The sequence below is a fragment of the Centrocercus urophasianus genome, unplaced genomic scaffold (genome assembly GCF_019232065.1).
Source record: "Centrocercus urophasianus isolate 14NV4802_14NV808 unplaced genomic scaffold, USGS_Curo_1.0 seq_53, whole genome shotgun sequence".
In the NCBI taxonomy this organism is placed as follows: domain Eukaryota; kingdom Metazoa; phylum Chordata; class Aves; order Galliformes; family Phasianidae; genus Centrocercus; species Centrocercus urophasianus.
The window spans coordinates 247595-260157 of record NW_024885122.1 but is presented as its reverse complement, the minus strand read 5'-3'; the positions used below and the strand labels follow the sequence as shown (position 1 = coordinate 260157).

At 49.8% G+C, this 12563-nt stretch overlaps 1 protein-coding gene across 1 annotated transcript in view; it reads left to right on the top strand.

Annotated features, from left to right (window-relative positions):
• LOC122169369 (fer-1-like protein 4) overlaps positions 1-11280 on the top strand; it is a 34061-nt gene extending 22781 nt beyond the window's left edge. Inside the window, exons 33-45 of the mRNA XM_042835475.1 lie at positions 170-276; positions 637-768; positions 1427-1537; positions 1999-2126; positions 2583-2753; positions 3492-3646; positions 5780-5958; positions 6575-6660; positions 7425-7523; positions 7783-8024; positions 10004-10287; positions 10509-10609; positions 10804-11280. Coding sequence (XP_042691409.1) covers positions 170-276; positions 637-768; positions 1427-1537; positions 1999-2126; positions 2583-2753; positions 3492-3646; positions 5780-5958; positions 6575-6660; positions 7425-7523; positions 7783-8024; positions 10004-10287; positions 10509-10609; positions 10804-10984 — 1976 coding nt within the window. The 3' untranslated portion in view covers positions 10985-11280. The remainder of the gene's footprint in view (positions 1-169; positions 277-636; positions 769-1426; positions 1538-1998; positions 2127-2582; positions 2754-3491; positions 3647-5779; positions 5959-6574; positions 6661-7424; positions 7524-7782; positions 8025-10003; positions 10288-10508; positions 10610-10803) is intronic.
• The last annotated feature ends 1283 nt before the right edge of the window (positions 11281-12563 follow it).

Genomic DNA, 12563 nt, shown 5'->3' with positions numbered 1-12563 from the left:
CTGTGATGCTGTGGGGACACCTGTTGCAGAGAGCAATAACTCCAGTAACCATGACACAGGTCAAAGGCCTGGATAAAAAGCGAAACAAAGCTGGGGGAAAATTCATGGATGGACATTTGCAATGATAGGAGAGATCAGAGCATTTCTCAATCTTCTATTGCCATTTCAGATGGAGGAAATTTAAATGCAGCTTACATTGATATGGAAGCAGAAGATGAAACAGTAACTGAAGCTGAACCTGCTCAGCCCAGGAGGAAGCTCATTGCCACCCTTCAGGTGAGTCTTGGGGTTATGGATATGGCCTCTTTCAGCTCTGGCTCTTTGGGCACATCCTCTTCACTTCCACTACCGTGGAAGCTTAGACTGGGCTGGAGAATCTGACTCAACAGTGTTTTCTGATCCTGTCCTTGCTGGGCTCTGAAACAGCTATGAGACCTCAGAGCCTAGCTGAGATGCATGTGCTCATCTGATGAGCTTGGGAAGACAGAGGAAATTCATGATGTCTGGCACTGGGTAAGGGAGGATATGATAAAATGGTGAAGGCAGGGGGAGAATGGCCTTCCCTTTCCTAAGAGGGACTCTCCTCTCCTTTAAGATGTTAGAAAAAGGCCTAGAATGAGTTTCTACCTCTTTCAGATCTACAGCTCTGAGCTGGAAAATGAGTTTGATAATTTTGAAGACTGGCTATGTATTTTCCCCCTTTGTCGTGGCAAAGCAAATGATGATGAAGATGGACACGAGGATGAGAATTTTGTGGGGAAGTACAAGGTGCTGTATCATTTGAATACAGTTTGTGAAAGACTACTCTTAAAGTGATCTGGACCTCAGAGCATGCAGACACCAGCAAAGCCTTGGAGAGGATGTATGTGTGCAGAGCTGTGTGAGGTCATGGTGAGGCATGGCCGGGTATACTGTGAACCTTTGTTATTTGATAAGTGAACTTATTTTAGAACTTCTTAGCTCTTGCAAGGGGAGAACGTGAAGTATGAAGGGGCTCTTATTCTGATTGAGGTTATGTTCAGTATTGTAAGTATTAGCAAGTGTCTCTGGTTCTCAAATTTGTAATCTTGTCTAAAGGATGCATCGGCATCCCATGCAGGAGGACTCTGAAGTATCAACTACGAAGGCTGGTTTAAGAAGGTCCCTAGAAAATCTTTGGTGCCTTCCTGCCTTTGGCAGTCGAATTATGCGTATGGAGATGTTCAAATCTTCTGGCATTGGCAGTGGTTTGGCAGCCTGACCTGCAGAGTGACTGCCTGCACTGTGTAGACATGGCAGTGCTTGTGGAAAGGGCTGTCTCCATGAGCGTGGGGCATCTGTGCCTCTGATATCCCAGCTGGCAAGGGGGAACGTTCTTGGTGGCTCCAACCCCACCTGAGATCTTTTCTTTCATATCCAGTCATTACCTGCGGTGTCTTTTCTGTAGGGTTCCTTCTATGTCTACCCCAGTGTGGAAGCTGCCATGGAACCCAAGGTTTCGCAGGGTGTTCCAAGGAACAGACCCATCAAGGTTCTCGTGAGAGTTTATATTGTGAAGGTAGGTCTCTGGTGGCAGTGACAGTAATGCCTGGGGGTCTGTCCCAGCCTAAGGACCCCCTGCCATTTTCCACTCAGTGAATGTGAACAGTGACACTTGGGAAAGGCTTGACACTGGCTTGCCAGCCTAGTGGGAGTCAGCTGCAGCGAGGGCTGTCATTTACATCTTCTCCATGAAGAGCCTTCCAGGCTTTCTTGCTTCAGGAGGTGCTAAAAGTTCAGTTGGGCATTTCTCAGCTCCTCTTATTTGCCCTAAGGCAGTGAAGCAAGTAGGTGGGCTGGCAGATGGAGTCATCTCTGGCTCGTTGAGTAGGGATGCATGGGAATAAAAACATTTCACTGCTGGGGCAGTTGCTGAAAGCACCTGACTGATGACCTTGGGATATCACAGGTCCATGCAGCGTCCTCTCTTCACGTTGCTCTCTGCAGCTGATGTGTGGCTGTAACTCCTGTGCATTCCAGGCTACGAACCTGTCTCCAGCAGACCCCAACGGCAAGGCAGACCCCTACGTGGTGGTGACAGTGGGACAGGAGCAGAAGGACACAAAGGAGCGATACATCCCAAAGCAGCTCAATCCTGTGTTTGGAGAGTATGCAGAAAGTTTTCCTCTGCAAGGTTTAATAATAGTGCAGACATGGGGCTCGTGCTGTGACCCAGCGTGTGCAGTCTTCTCTTCCTCTCTTCTGGAGAATTTTGTGCTATAAGACAATGATCTCAGACTTGTCTCTTGCCTCCATCTGTCACAGGGGTGTTTGGCTTCAGGAAGGAAGCATTCAAAGGGCTTGATTTATCAGATAAAATAGCAAAACAACAGAGCTTTGGAGACATTTGTTCTTATCTCCAGGAGCTCTATCCACACTCATGGATAAATAACTTTTTTTGTTTGAACAAGGACACTGAAAACTGCACACAGTGAACTTATGGAGAGCCAAATTCTATCAGAGGACTTTGGGCTGGCAAACACAATTCTTAAGAATGGAATGATTGAAGCAGAGCATGTGTTTCACTTCTTGCTAATTACACTTCCCCATCTGCTTCCACCCAGAGTTGTAGAGCTGACAGTCTCCTTTCCCATGGAATCAGAGCTCACTGTGGCAGTGTTTGATCATGATTTGGTTGGATCTGATGATCTGATTGGAGAGACTAAGATTGATTTGGAGAACCGATTCTACAGCAAGCACAGGGCCAACTGTGGAGTGGCTTCACAGTATGACACGTAGGTATTGTCTGACACGTTACAGCCGTGAGACTTTCCTCCTCTCCTGCCATTCACAGCACCTCCAGTTTTGCAGGACGGCGCTTGCATCTGCAGTATCCTCTGAGCAGGTGTCGTGCAGTTGCATTACGAGTTACATAAGTCCATTTCCTTCATTATTTTGCTTCCTACCAACTTCCAGTGATAGCTTGAACTCCTACTGCAGGATCCATTTTGCATGCAGTAGCAAAACATTACTTAATGCAGTCACACTGGGTTTGTGTGAGAAAGCTGCTCACTAAATATTGTAGTTTTGACCTCTTTCAGAAGGTAGGGCAGTTTCTCTAGCACTAGCTAATTCCGTGAGCAGCTAGATTCTTGATGCTTGTTTTCCTTTGTCCTCCTCCACAATGGATTCTCTGGTCTCTGGTGACATTTCCTATAAGCATATTTTCTCCCCTACTATTTGGTAACTAGCTGAGGAGTTATGTCCCCAGAACTGCTAACTTCCCTCTCCCAGTTCAGAGCTGCATTGAAGCCACTAGTTCTGTGGCTTGAATGGGCATGAGGGGCAACCCTGGCTTGTTGCAGGGGAGAGGAGCTCATTAAGCTTTCCTTTCATTAAGTTTTTGTGTCTGTGGTTTTCCCAGTGAAATCTAGGCAGGGACATTTTGGCACAGCCTGTGCTGGAGGGAAACATGGAGTCTGTGAAAAAAAACCTGCAATGTCTAAACTGAGCATGTTCTTCCTTCCGTGCAGAAATGGCTACAACACGTGGCGAGATGCTTTCAAGCCCACACAGATCTTGGATAGCTTATGCAAGAAAATGTCACTCCCTGCAGCAGAGTACAGACGGGAGGAAGTCAAAGTGGGCAACAAAGTCTTCAAGGTCCCTCCAGAGGCTTTTCCTGAAGGTACAGAGAGCTTGGGGTGCCATGACTGCTCCTGTGCTGAGCAGTGAGCGCAGTGATTGTGCGGGCTGGGAAGCCAGCAGCCTCTCTTCCCTGAAGTGCTGCTGTGGTCGTCTGCCTACACCCTGTTTGTGGGTCACTGTGTGGGTCCTCAGCACCCCGCAGCCTGGCTTTGGTGGCTGATGTTTTTGGGCTGGGGAGATGTGGTCCAGGTCATTAGCAACCATAGCAGCTTCCCAGGCAGAAGGTGGAATGTTTTGCAAGGTGACCCTCTCACAGCAGTGTCCTGCATGGATGCTTAGTGCTTGTTCAGCCAGAGCAGCTGTAGCTTACTGCAGTGGCTGATGCTGTCACGGAGCTTTATCTCCATCTGCTTTTGACCACCATCACCCAGAGACTGGAATCCTATTGTTTTCAGGGGGCCTTTTTTACTCTCCTTTCCTGCATTTAGCTGCTTCAGGGATGCTTTGAGTAACTCCCCATTTCTCTTCACTATCGTTAATTTCTTCCTTACAGGCAGCTTTCATATCTCTTTCGCTATTTTTCTTTCCTTATTACTGAAATCACAAGCCCTGGTGCCATTGCCAGTGGAAGAAAACCTTCCCAACCGTAGGTCTTCAGTGGCCAGCACTTGTGCAGTAAGTTCACCTGGAGACAGGAATGGAGCAGACCTGGCCTGCTTGTGGATGGCTGGATCTTACGAGGCAAAGCCACGTTTCCTGCAGAAATGATGCTCTCTGTGCCCATGCTGCCCGGGGCAGTGGCACCTACATGTCTGGCCATGTTACTTTGTATGTTAGTTTCAGTGTTGCTCAGCACTGGCCTGGCCTATAAGGGTTGGTTCTGTCACGAAGGGGAAATAAATCCTACTCAGAAGAGAGCAAGGAGCCTCCAGAAGCCCTTTTCCCTTCTGTTCAGGTCATTGAGCGGCTGGGAAGGGAGGAGCAGTGCTGTGCTGGTGTCCCTCAGAGTCAGCACCGCCATGCTAGCTGAGGACCCTATGGGTCAGAAGGATGTGATGTGGACATGCTCTTCTTGGAAGAATGACTCCACGCCCCTTTCCTCTGTCCTTTCCTCTCCCAAGTGCTTTTCACCTCTGTTGCAAATACCTGGACCAGCCTTCCTTCCAGAGGCAGTTTGAACAAGTATTTCAGATTCTGGCTCCGGAGGTTTTGTTCACTTATACAGACCCTTGTCCTCCTTGCTATGTTTTCCCTTGGCTCTATTTGCAGATCTTGCTTTCCCCATTGGCCGTCTGTAGTTGTGATTGGTTTTCTGCTGCTCTTACCTCTTCCTGAAACCACAGAGCATGCATCAGCCTCACCATCACCTTGCAATTTAATTCTTAGCTGGTCTTGCCTCTATTTTGAGTCATTTTGGCCAGTTCCCATTCTGTCTGTGTGCTTTGTTCACTGGAATATTTGTATTGGGTTGGTACCTGAATTACATCTTTTGCTTTGTCTGAAGCTAGGCCAAAAAGTGTTCATGTTGTCAGGGCTCCCCCTTCTTCCACCAGCATTTAAAAATGCCATCATTGATTTTTGCTCCAATTAAAAAATAAAAAAAAAAAAAAAAACAAAAAAAACAACAGCTGAGGACAGCATTTGCTCTGGTGCAAATGTGGCTGCAACTCCGATTGGAGCCCTGTGGACATCTGCCATGTCCAGGACTGCTTTGGGTGGTTTTCATCTCAGGGTGATCTCCAAAGAGCAGATGCTCTCTGTAAACCCAGCTGTGGGTGGATTAGTGCATCTTTACCCACCGGTTCCTGTTTTTCTCACCATTAGCAGCCTTTACTTTGGTCTTGAACTGTTATTTGCCTTCATTCTATGCCAAGTGGGTCAATTAGCAGCATAGATTGTTAATTAATGGAAGGCATGGCCATGCATCACTACCAAGTGACATATGGTTATTTCCTTGAGCACTCCCAGGGCAGTATTTCCTATTTGTTGGTCTGATGGCATCACCACAGACATGAGACCTTAAACTGCCCCAGAGGGTCATATCCCTAGGCCACAGTAAATGCTTTTTTGCCCATTTCCTCTTATTTCTCTTGGCTTGCTCATCTTCTGCTTACCATTTTCCTCCTCACTGTGGCATACTGAACCCTTTTCCCTTGGCTGTGCCCTGCTGCAGAGGCCTCTGTGAGGGCCCAGAGAGGAGCAGCTGATGAGAACTGGTCAGTGGATGATGAGCACAAGGCTTTGTACGTCCTGCAGCACTGGGAAGAGATGCCAGGACACGGGTACAAGCTGGTACCAGAGCATGTGGAGATCCGATCCCTTCACAACCCTGAGAGCCCTGGGCTTGTACAGGTGAGATGTTTCCTTATCCAAAGCAGATGCTGCTCCAGGCAGTGACCTTTAGGGTGGCTGGTAACCAACACTGGCTGATCCCTTGTTGTCCCTCTGTCTCCACATCATGACATGCATCCCAAGCTCTACCCCTTCCTGGATGAGCAGCTGTTTCTGTCTGCAGTCAGCAGAAGCTTGATGGCACTGGGGCAGCAGTGCCAAGAGCAAATTCTTTCTTCTGCTGGTGCTGATGCACTGAGCCTGTCTAATGGCTCATCCACTACAGAGCACTCAGAGCTGGAGGGCCAAACTACTCTGCTCAGTGTACTGCAGCCAGGCTGGGCACGGGATCTCCAGGCTGCAAAAGGCTGCGTGTGAAATAGATTCAGCTTATCTGGAATTATTTTTCCTGACAGCAGGGTGGGGAGAAAAAGAAGTAATTTTGATAGTCTTTTTTTTTTTTCTATCCAACCCTGTCTGAAATCCACACAAAGCTCTGAAGCACTGGGAATAGTGATGGAGGGTGACAAGTGGGGACTTTCTGGTATAGTTTTCCTTGCAGGGCCAATCCCTTGCTCCTTGAAGAGCTGGAGGGTGGTCAGTCTTGCGAAACCTCTCTGCTGTCATCTCTCATCAGGGCTCCCTGCACATGTGGATCGACATGTTTCCCAACGATGTTCCCGCACCACCACCAGTCAATATCAAACCCCGACTGCCCATCAGGTAGCACCCCTGGGAGCAGGGATGGTGTCTTGGGAGCACTGGCTTCAGGCACGAGGGTTTCAGTGGCACCAGTGTTGGTGAAAGGCAAGGTTAAGCTCCTTGAATGGAGAAGGTAGAAATCTAGGTCTGAGCTACTCACCCAGCTCTTTTGTGGCTGGTGAATGGGTATCCACTGCATGCCCGGAGAAGGGAAACTGAAGGAGCTGATCTGCTGCTGTCAGAGAGTATTGAGATGAAGGGCCCAGATTCTTCTCAGAGGTGCAACCTGCAGCAAGGAAAACTCCAGCTGGATGTCGTTCATAATGAGAGTGAAGATATCCTGGGATGAGGACTCAGGGAACTGGAGAGGTGTGAGGATATTTACTTGGAGGTGCTCAAAATTCACGTGGTCCAGGCCCCGATCAATCTGCTCTGCTACAAAATTAGAGGAGGTTAATGTGGAGACTGTGGAGGTCTCTTCCTGCCTAAGCCTTTCTGAGCTTCTGTGTCTAAGTGGTGCTGGGTACGTTTGCACTACACCAGGGATTGTCTTTGCACAGGCTGCTTGTTTTCACTGTGAGTTTTTGTCTGGCAGCGCTGTAACCCACCAGCGAGGGCTCCATGCAAGATAATGTGACTGCTGGGCTGGACTGGGTCAGAGGGGCCCCCCACAGGGCTGGGGGGGGGTTCAGGTCCTACTGCTCCTCTGGTGTAGACTTGTTTTGCCCTCCAAGATGCCAAGCATAAGAGCAGAGGTCTTACCCACCCTTGTGTCCTTCCCACAGCTATGAGCTGCGCGTGGTTATCTGGAACACAGACGATGTGATCCTTGATGATGTCAACCCAGTAACTGGAGAGCCTTCTAGTGACATCTACGTGAAGAGGTCTGATGGGAGCCAGCAGGGGGCCAAGTCCTGGCTGTCTGGCTCCCAGCCCTGCCCCATGCATTCCGCTGCCTCCTCTGAACCTCTGCTCCTTCCTGCCCCTACCCTGACTGCTGTACCCCACAGACAGCGGTCACTTGATCCAATTTCACTCTTTGACCCTTTCCTGCTATCCTACAGGGTTCAGATCTTCCATCTTTCTGCTTTGTCTTACGGGCATGGTGAGAAGGGGTATGAGATAACTGAGCTTCTCCTGCAGCTGGATAAAGGGACTCGACCATGACAAGCAGGAGACAGATGTTCACTTTAACTCCCTGACTGGGGAGGGCAATTTCAACTGGAGGTTCATCTTCCGCTTCAACTATCTCCCGACTGAGAAGGAGATCACCTACAAGAAGAAGGACTCTGTCTTCTCTGTGGAGGAATCAGAATTTCGGGAACCAGCTGTTCTAGTCCTCCAAGTCTGGGATTATGATAGGATTTCAGCTAATGACTTTCTAGGTACGGCACGGTCTGCTGGGAGTGGGGTGGCTGACCCTCACCTTGCTGAAGCATTCCAGCATTTCCCTTGGGGTCCTGCTCTCCAAAAAAGAGCACCAGTAGCACCAGATCAAACCCTTCAGCTCAGCAGTCGCCTGGGCTGGCTTTTGACAAGTGTGAGTGATAGTCAGAGCCCTGTGGTTCATGCCTCCCCTGCAGAGACACACTGAGCTGGTGTGCCCAGCAAATGTTTTGTACCCCTGTGAGACATTTGCAGCAGTGATTGTTTCAGTAGTGCTATTTGGGCACCGGTGAAAGTTAGACACCTCCTATTCCAAACAGGTCTAGTGGCAATCCAGGTTGCTCGGGATTGGGAATTTAGGGTATCTCCAAGGATGGAGATTCCAGCATCCCTCTGGGCCCCTTTCCTAGGCTGCACCACTCTTATCATCCTCAAATTGTTCTGCTTGTGTGTAGTCAGTGTTTGTACTGCTGCAGCTTGTGTCCATTGCCTGACATGCTTTACTGAGTTGACAGCTTTGGCATGTTGGAAATCCAAAACTGGACATGGTAGACATGGCAGACACACTTTCACCACAGCTGAGCAGAGGGTAATTTTCACAGAATTAGAGAATCACAGGGGTTGAAAGGGACCTCAAGGGATCATTGAGTTCAACCCCCCCTACTAAAGCAGGTACCTTACAATAGGTCACACAGGTAGGTGTCCAGACAGATCTTGAATATCTCCCTGGAAGGAGACTTCACAGCCTCTATGGGCAACCTGTTCCAGTGCCCCATCACCCTTACCATAAAGAAGTTCTTCTGCGTGTTAGTTTGGAACTTCGTGAGTTTGAGTTTTAGGCCATTACTCTCTGTCCTCTTGCTGTACACCACTGAGAAGAGCCTGGCCTCATCGATTTGCCTTCCACTTCTGTTTAGATATTCAAAAACATTGATCAGATCCCCCCTCGGTGTTCCTTGCCCCAGGCTGAACAGACCCAGGTTACTCAGCCTTTTCTCATTCAGGAGATGCTCCAGGCCCTTTATCATACTTGTGGTCCTCCACCAGACTCCCTCTGGAAGATCCCTGTCTTGTTTTTACTGGGGAGCCCAGAACTGGACACAGTAATCTAAATGTGGCTTCACCAGGGCGGAGCAGAGGGGGAAGATCACCTCCCTCAGCCTTCTGGCCACACTCTTTTTAGCACACCATTTAATATACCAGTGGCCTTCTTGGCCACGAGGGCACACTGCTGGCTCATGGCCAACCTATTGGTTACCAGGACCCCCAGGTCCTTCTCTGTAGAGCTCCTCTCCAGCAGGTCGTGCCCCAACCTATACTGATGCATGCAGTTATTCCTCCCCAGGTGCAAGGCTCCATGCTAGCACTTGTTAAACCTCATCAGGTTCCTCCCTGCCCAGTTCTGCAGTCTGTTTGGTCTTGTTGAATGACACAGCACAGCCTTGGTTGATGGCCATGCTTTGGCCAGTACAGCCCAGTGTGTGATAAGACTGGTCTGCTGCAAGGGCCCAGTGCCTAAGTGGGAAGGGAGCCCCTTCCAAGGAGGATAGGGATGGAAGGTGAAGCAGGAGAGTGAGCTGAGGCTGTTTCAGATGTGAGTCAAGGATGAAACTCTCAATAAGTTTTGCAGGTTTTATAATTCCTTATTCATGTTTTCAGGAACAAAGAGAGGAAAAAGAGCTTGTGCACATGAGGAGAGCAGGGGGTTGTGGCACTGTTTTCACAATAACACACATGTGAGCCAGATTGGCCACATCAGACAGTAAGGAGACAGGAACTGCATCTTCTGCCTCTCTAACTCTTGGGCTGGTCTTTTCTTGGGCTGAGTTTCAGGTTCCCCACCTGTAAATGTACATTACTCTGTTAGATCATTGCGGCAGCTGGAATGGGCTGGTGCTGGTGGGAGCATGGCTGAGACACCAGCTGGAGCGTGGGGCTCACCCTGGAGTTTCATCACGGGCTATCCTTGTGCCTGCAGGCTCCATTGAGCTGAAGCTGCACGACATGGTGCGGGCAGCCAAGAGCTCAGAGCATTGCACCATCAAGATGGCAAAGGAGAACGCTGCGCCTCGCTTCTCCATCTTCCGCAACAAGCGCATGAGGGGCTGGTGGCCCTTCATCAAACTCAAAGATCAAGAAGATGAGGAGAGAGAGGAGAGGGAGGCCAAGCACAAGAAGAAGAAAAAGAAGAAGTGGAGCAGCTCAGTGAAACCAGAAGACGTTGAGTTCACAGACCCCAGTGGGAACAAGTACTTCCTGACGGTAAGGCAGGGCGCTGGTGGGAGGGAGTGGAGAGTTGGTGATGTGCCTTTGCTGGGATGAGGCAACCTGTCCTGCATACACATAACCTGCAGAGGCAGCAGTGACCCATCTGCACACAACTTTGTGCAGGGTCCAAATACCCAGTCCTGGCAAGTACGTGGCTAGTGCCTGCTCTGTGAAGCAGCGCGCTCAGCCGTGACTCTGTTATGTTCCCCCTCCAGGGTAAAGTAGAGGCAGAGTTCCAGCTGCTGACCTTGGAGGAGGCTGAGAAGAATCCTGTTGGTTTGGGCCGAAAAGAGCCCGAACCCCTGGAAAAGCCCAAGTGAGTATCTGTATTCATCATCACCTTACAGCAAATGTCTGGTAGCTCTCTTTTTGGTGGCTGTTTACGTGGGAAGAGGGAGAATCCACTTCTCAGGGAGGTCAGAGCAATTGAGGAGCAAGGTGGGGGTGTCTGCAGAACTGCTGCTGCCGGAGCAGGACAGGGCAGTTTCGTTTCATTTCTTCATGTTCCAGCCGGCCAAAAACTTCTTTCAACTGGTTTGTGAATCCCATGAAGACCTTTGTGTTCTTCATCTGGAAGCGGTACAAGAAGTACATCATTGTGCTGTTTGTGGTTGCTCTTCTGACGGTCTTCCTGGTTCTGCTGATCTACACTATGCCTGGATACATTAGTGAGAAGATCATCAATGGATAAGTGCTCTGCAGAGCAGGACTACACAAAAACAGGGGTGATTATTGCAGTAAATGAGGTTGCACCAGGAAGTTTAAAGAAACTCTGCAAATGCACGGGCAATCTGGAGAGTGAGAGGCCAGGCCCTCTTTGGAGAGTCATGTCTCTTGCTAAGTACCCATGGGATGCTAAAGAATCAAGTATTCAACCTACTAAATTGGAGCAGGCTTCCCAGGAAAGTGTGGAGTCACTGTGCACTCATGTTTTCAAGAAGAGTTTAGATGCGGCTCTGAGGAATGTGGTTTAGTGGGCATGGTGGGGATTGGCTGGGGTTGGACTAGATGATCTTTGTGGTCTTTTCTAGCCTTAATGATTCTATGATTCTAAATAAAGCAAACTCCTTCAAAGACAGTTACAGCTGCGGGAAAAAGTAGATCTTTGTTAACTGGGTGGGATGGTGGGGAAGGATCACAACTGCAGACACGGCAGCAGGAGCCAGCTCTTGCCATTGAGAGGTTGCTCTGGAAGGGATGGGAACCTATAGAGCTGTCTATGTCCTATCTGGACAGTAGCTGGCACTTCCCAGGTCTTCTCCTGCCTGTAGAATTCAGAGCACATTGTGTGGGAGAGGGCAGGTCTGGTGCTGGGACCCAGTGGGGGTGGGACCAGGATGATCTGTGTATGGGCTTCCCAGGGTGCTGCTGCAGCTGGAGGGTGGAGGAGAGGAGAGTGGTGATAGAGCCAAGGTAACTGTGTGCTTCCTGATGCTCCAAGAGCATGGGAGCAGCAGGGCAGCTCTGGATGTGGTAGCACTCAATGCAGTCTTCATAAGCTACTAACAGCATTTCTTGCATGTGCAGGGCTGGATATCAGGCTTGCTTAACTTCATTTTGGATCTTCATTTCTACCGGAATAGAATCACAGAATCACAGAGCAGTTTGAGTTGGAAGGAACCTTGAAGACCCTCTGGTTCCAGCTCAATTCCTATAAAATCTCCCTGGCTGCTCTCTCTGACATCCCTGGGCATTCCTCGCAGCTCCTGGAACAGGCCACTCTGCTGCAGGCAGCCCTCCCCAGTGCACCTCTGCCCTTCCTCTGGGTAGCACAGAGCTGGGATGTCAGCATGGGGCCATCAGCATGCATCTGCATCATGGTGTTGGACTGATGTAAATTGAAGCAGACAGGTTCTCAGCACAGGCTCCAGTGCCCCAGGGTTTCTGTTGCCTGCACAAATGCTGCTGAGACAAGATCATGACTGGATTGCAAGTCAAGGTGCACCACTGGAAGGTTTGATGGGAAGGGTTGTCTGCATTGCAGGAGATAGTGCTCAGAGTGGCATTGTCAGTGAAACTAGATGGCGGTGGGGTAGGGTTAGCTCCAGAATGGCAAAGGGAGCAGCCTCTTCCCACCCCTGCAGATCCCTGGGCTACAGGGGAGCAAGCAGGCTGCAAGGCCCCCTCCCCCCCAACTCACGCTGCACCACTGCTCCTCATGCAGCCTCAGCCCACTCTCAGCAGGGACTGCACACTGCCATATGGGTGGCACCCGACACACCCCAGCATGCACAGTGCATCCCAGCACACTCTGTATGACATTGGTGCCT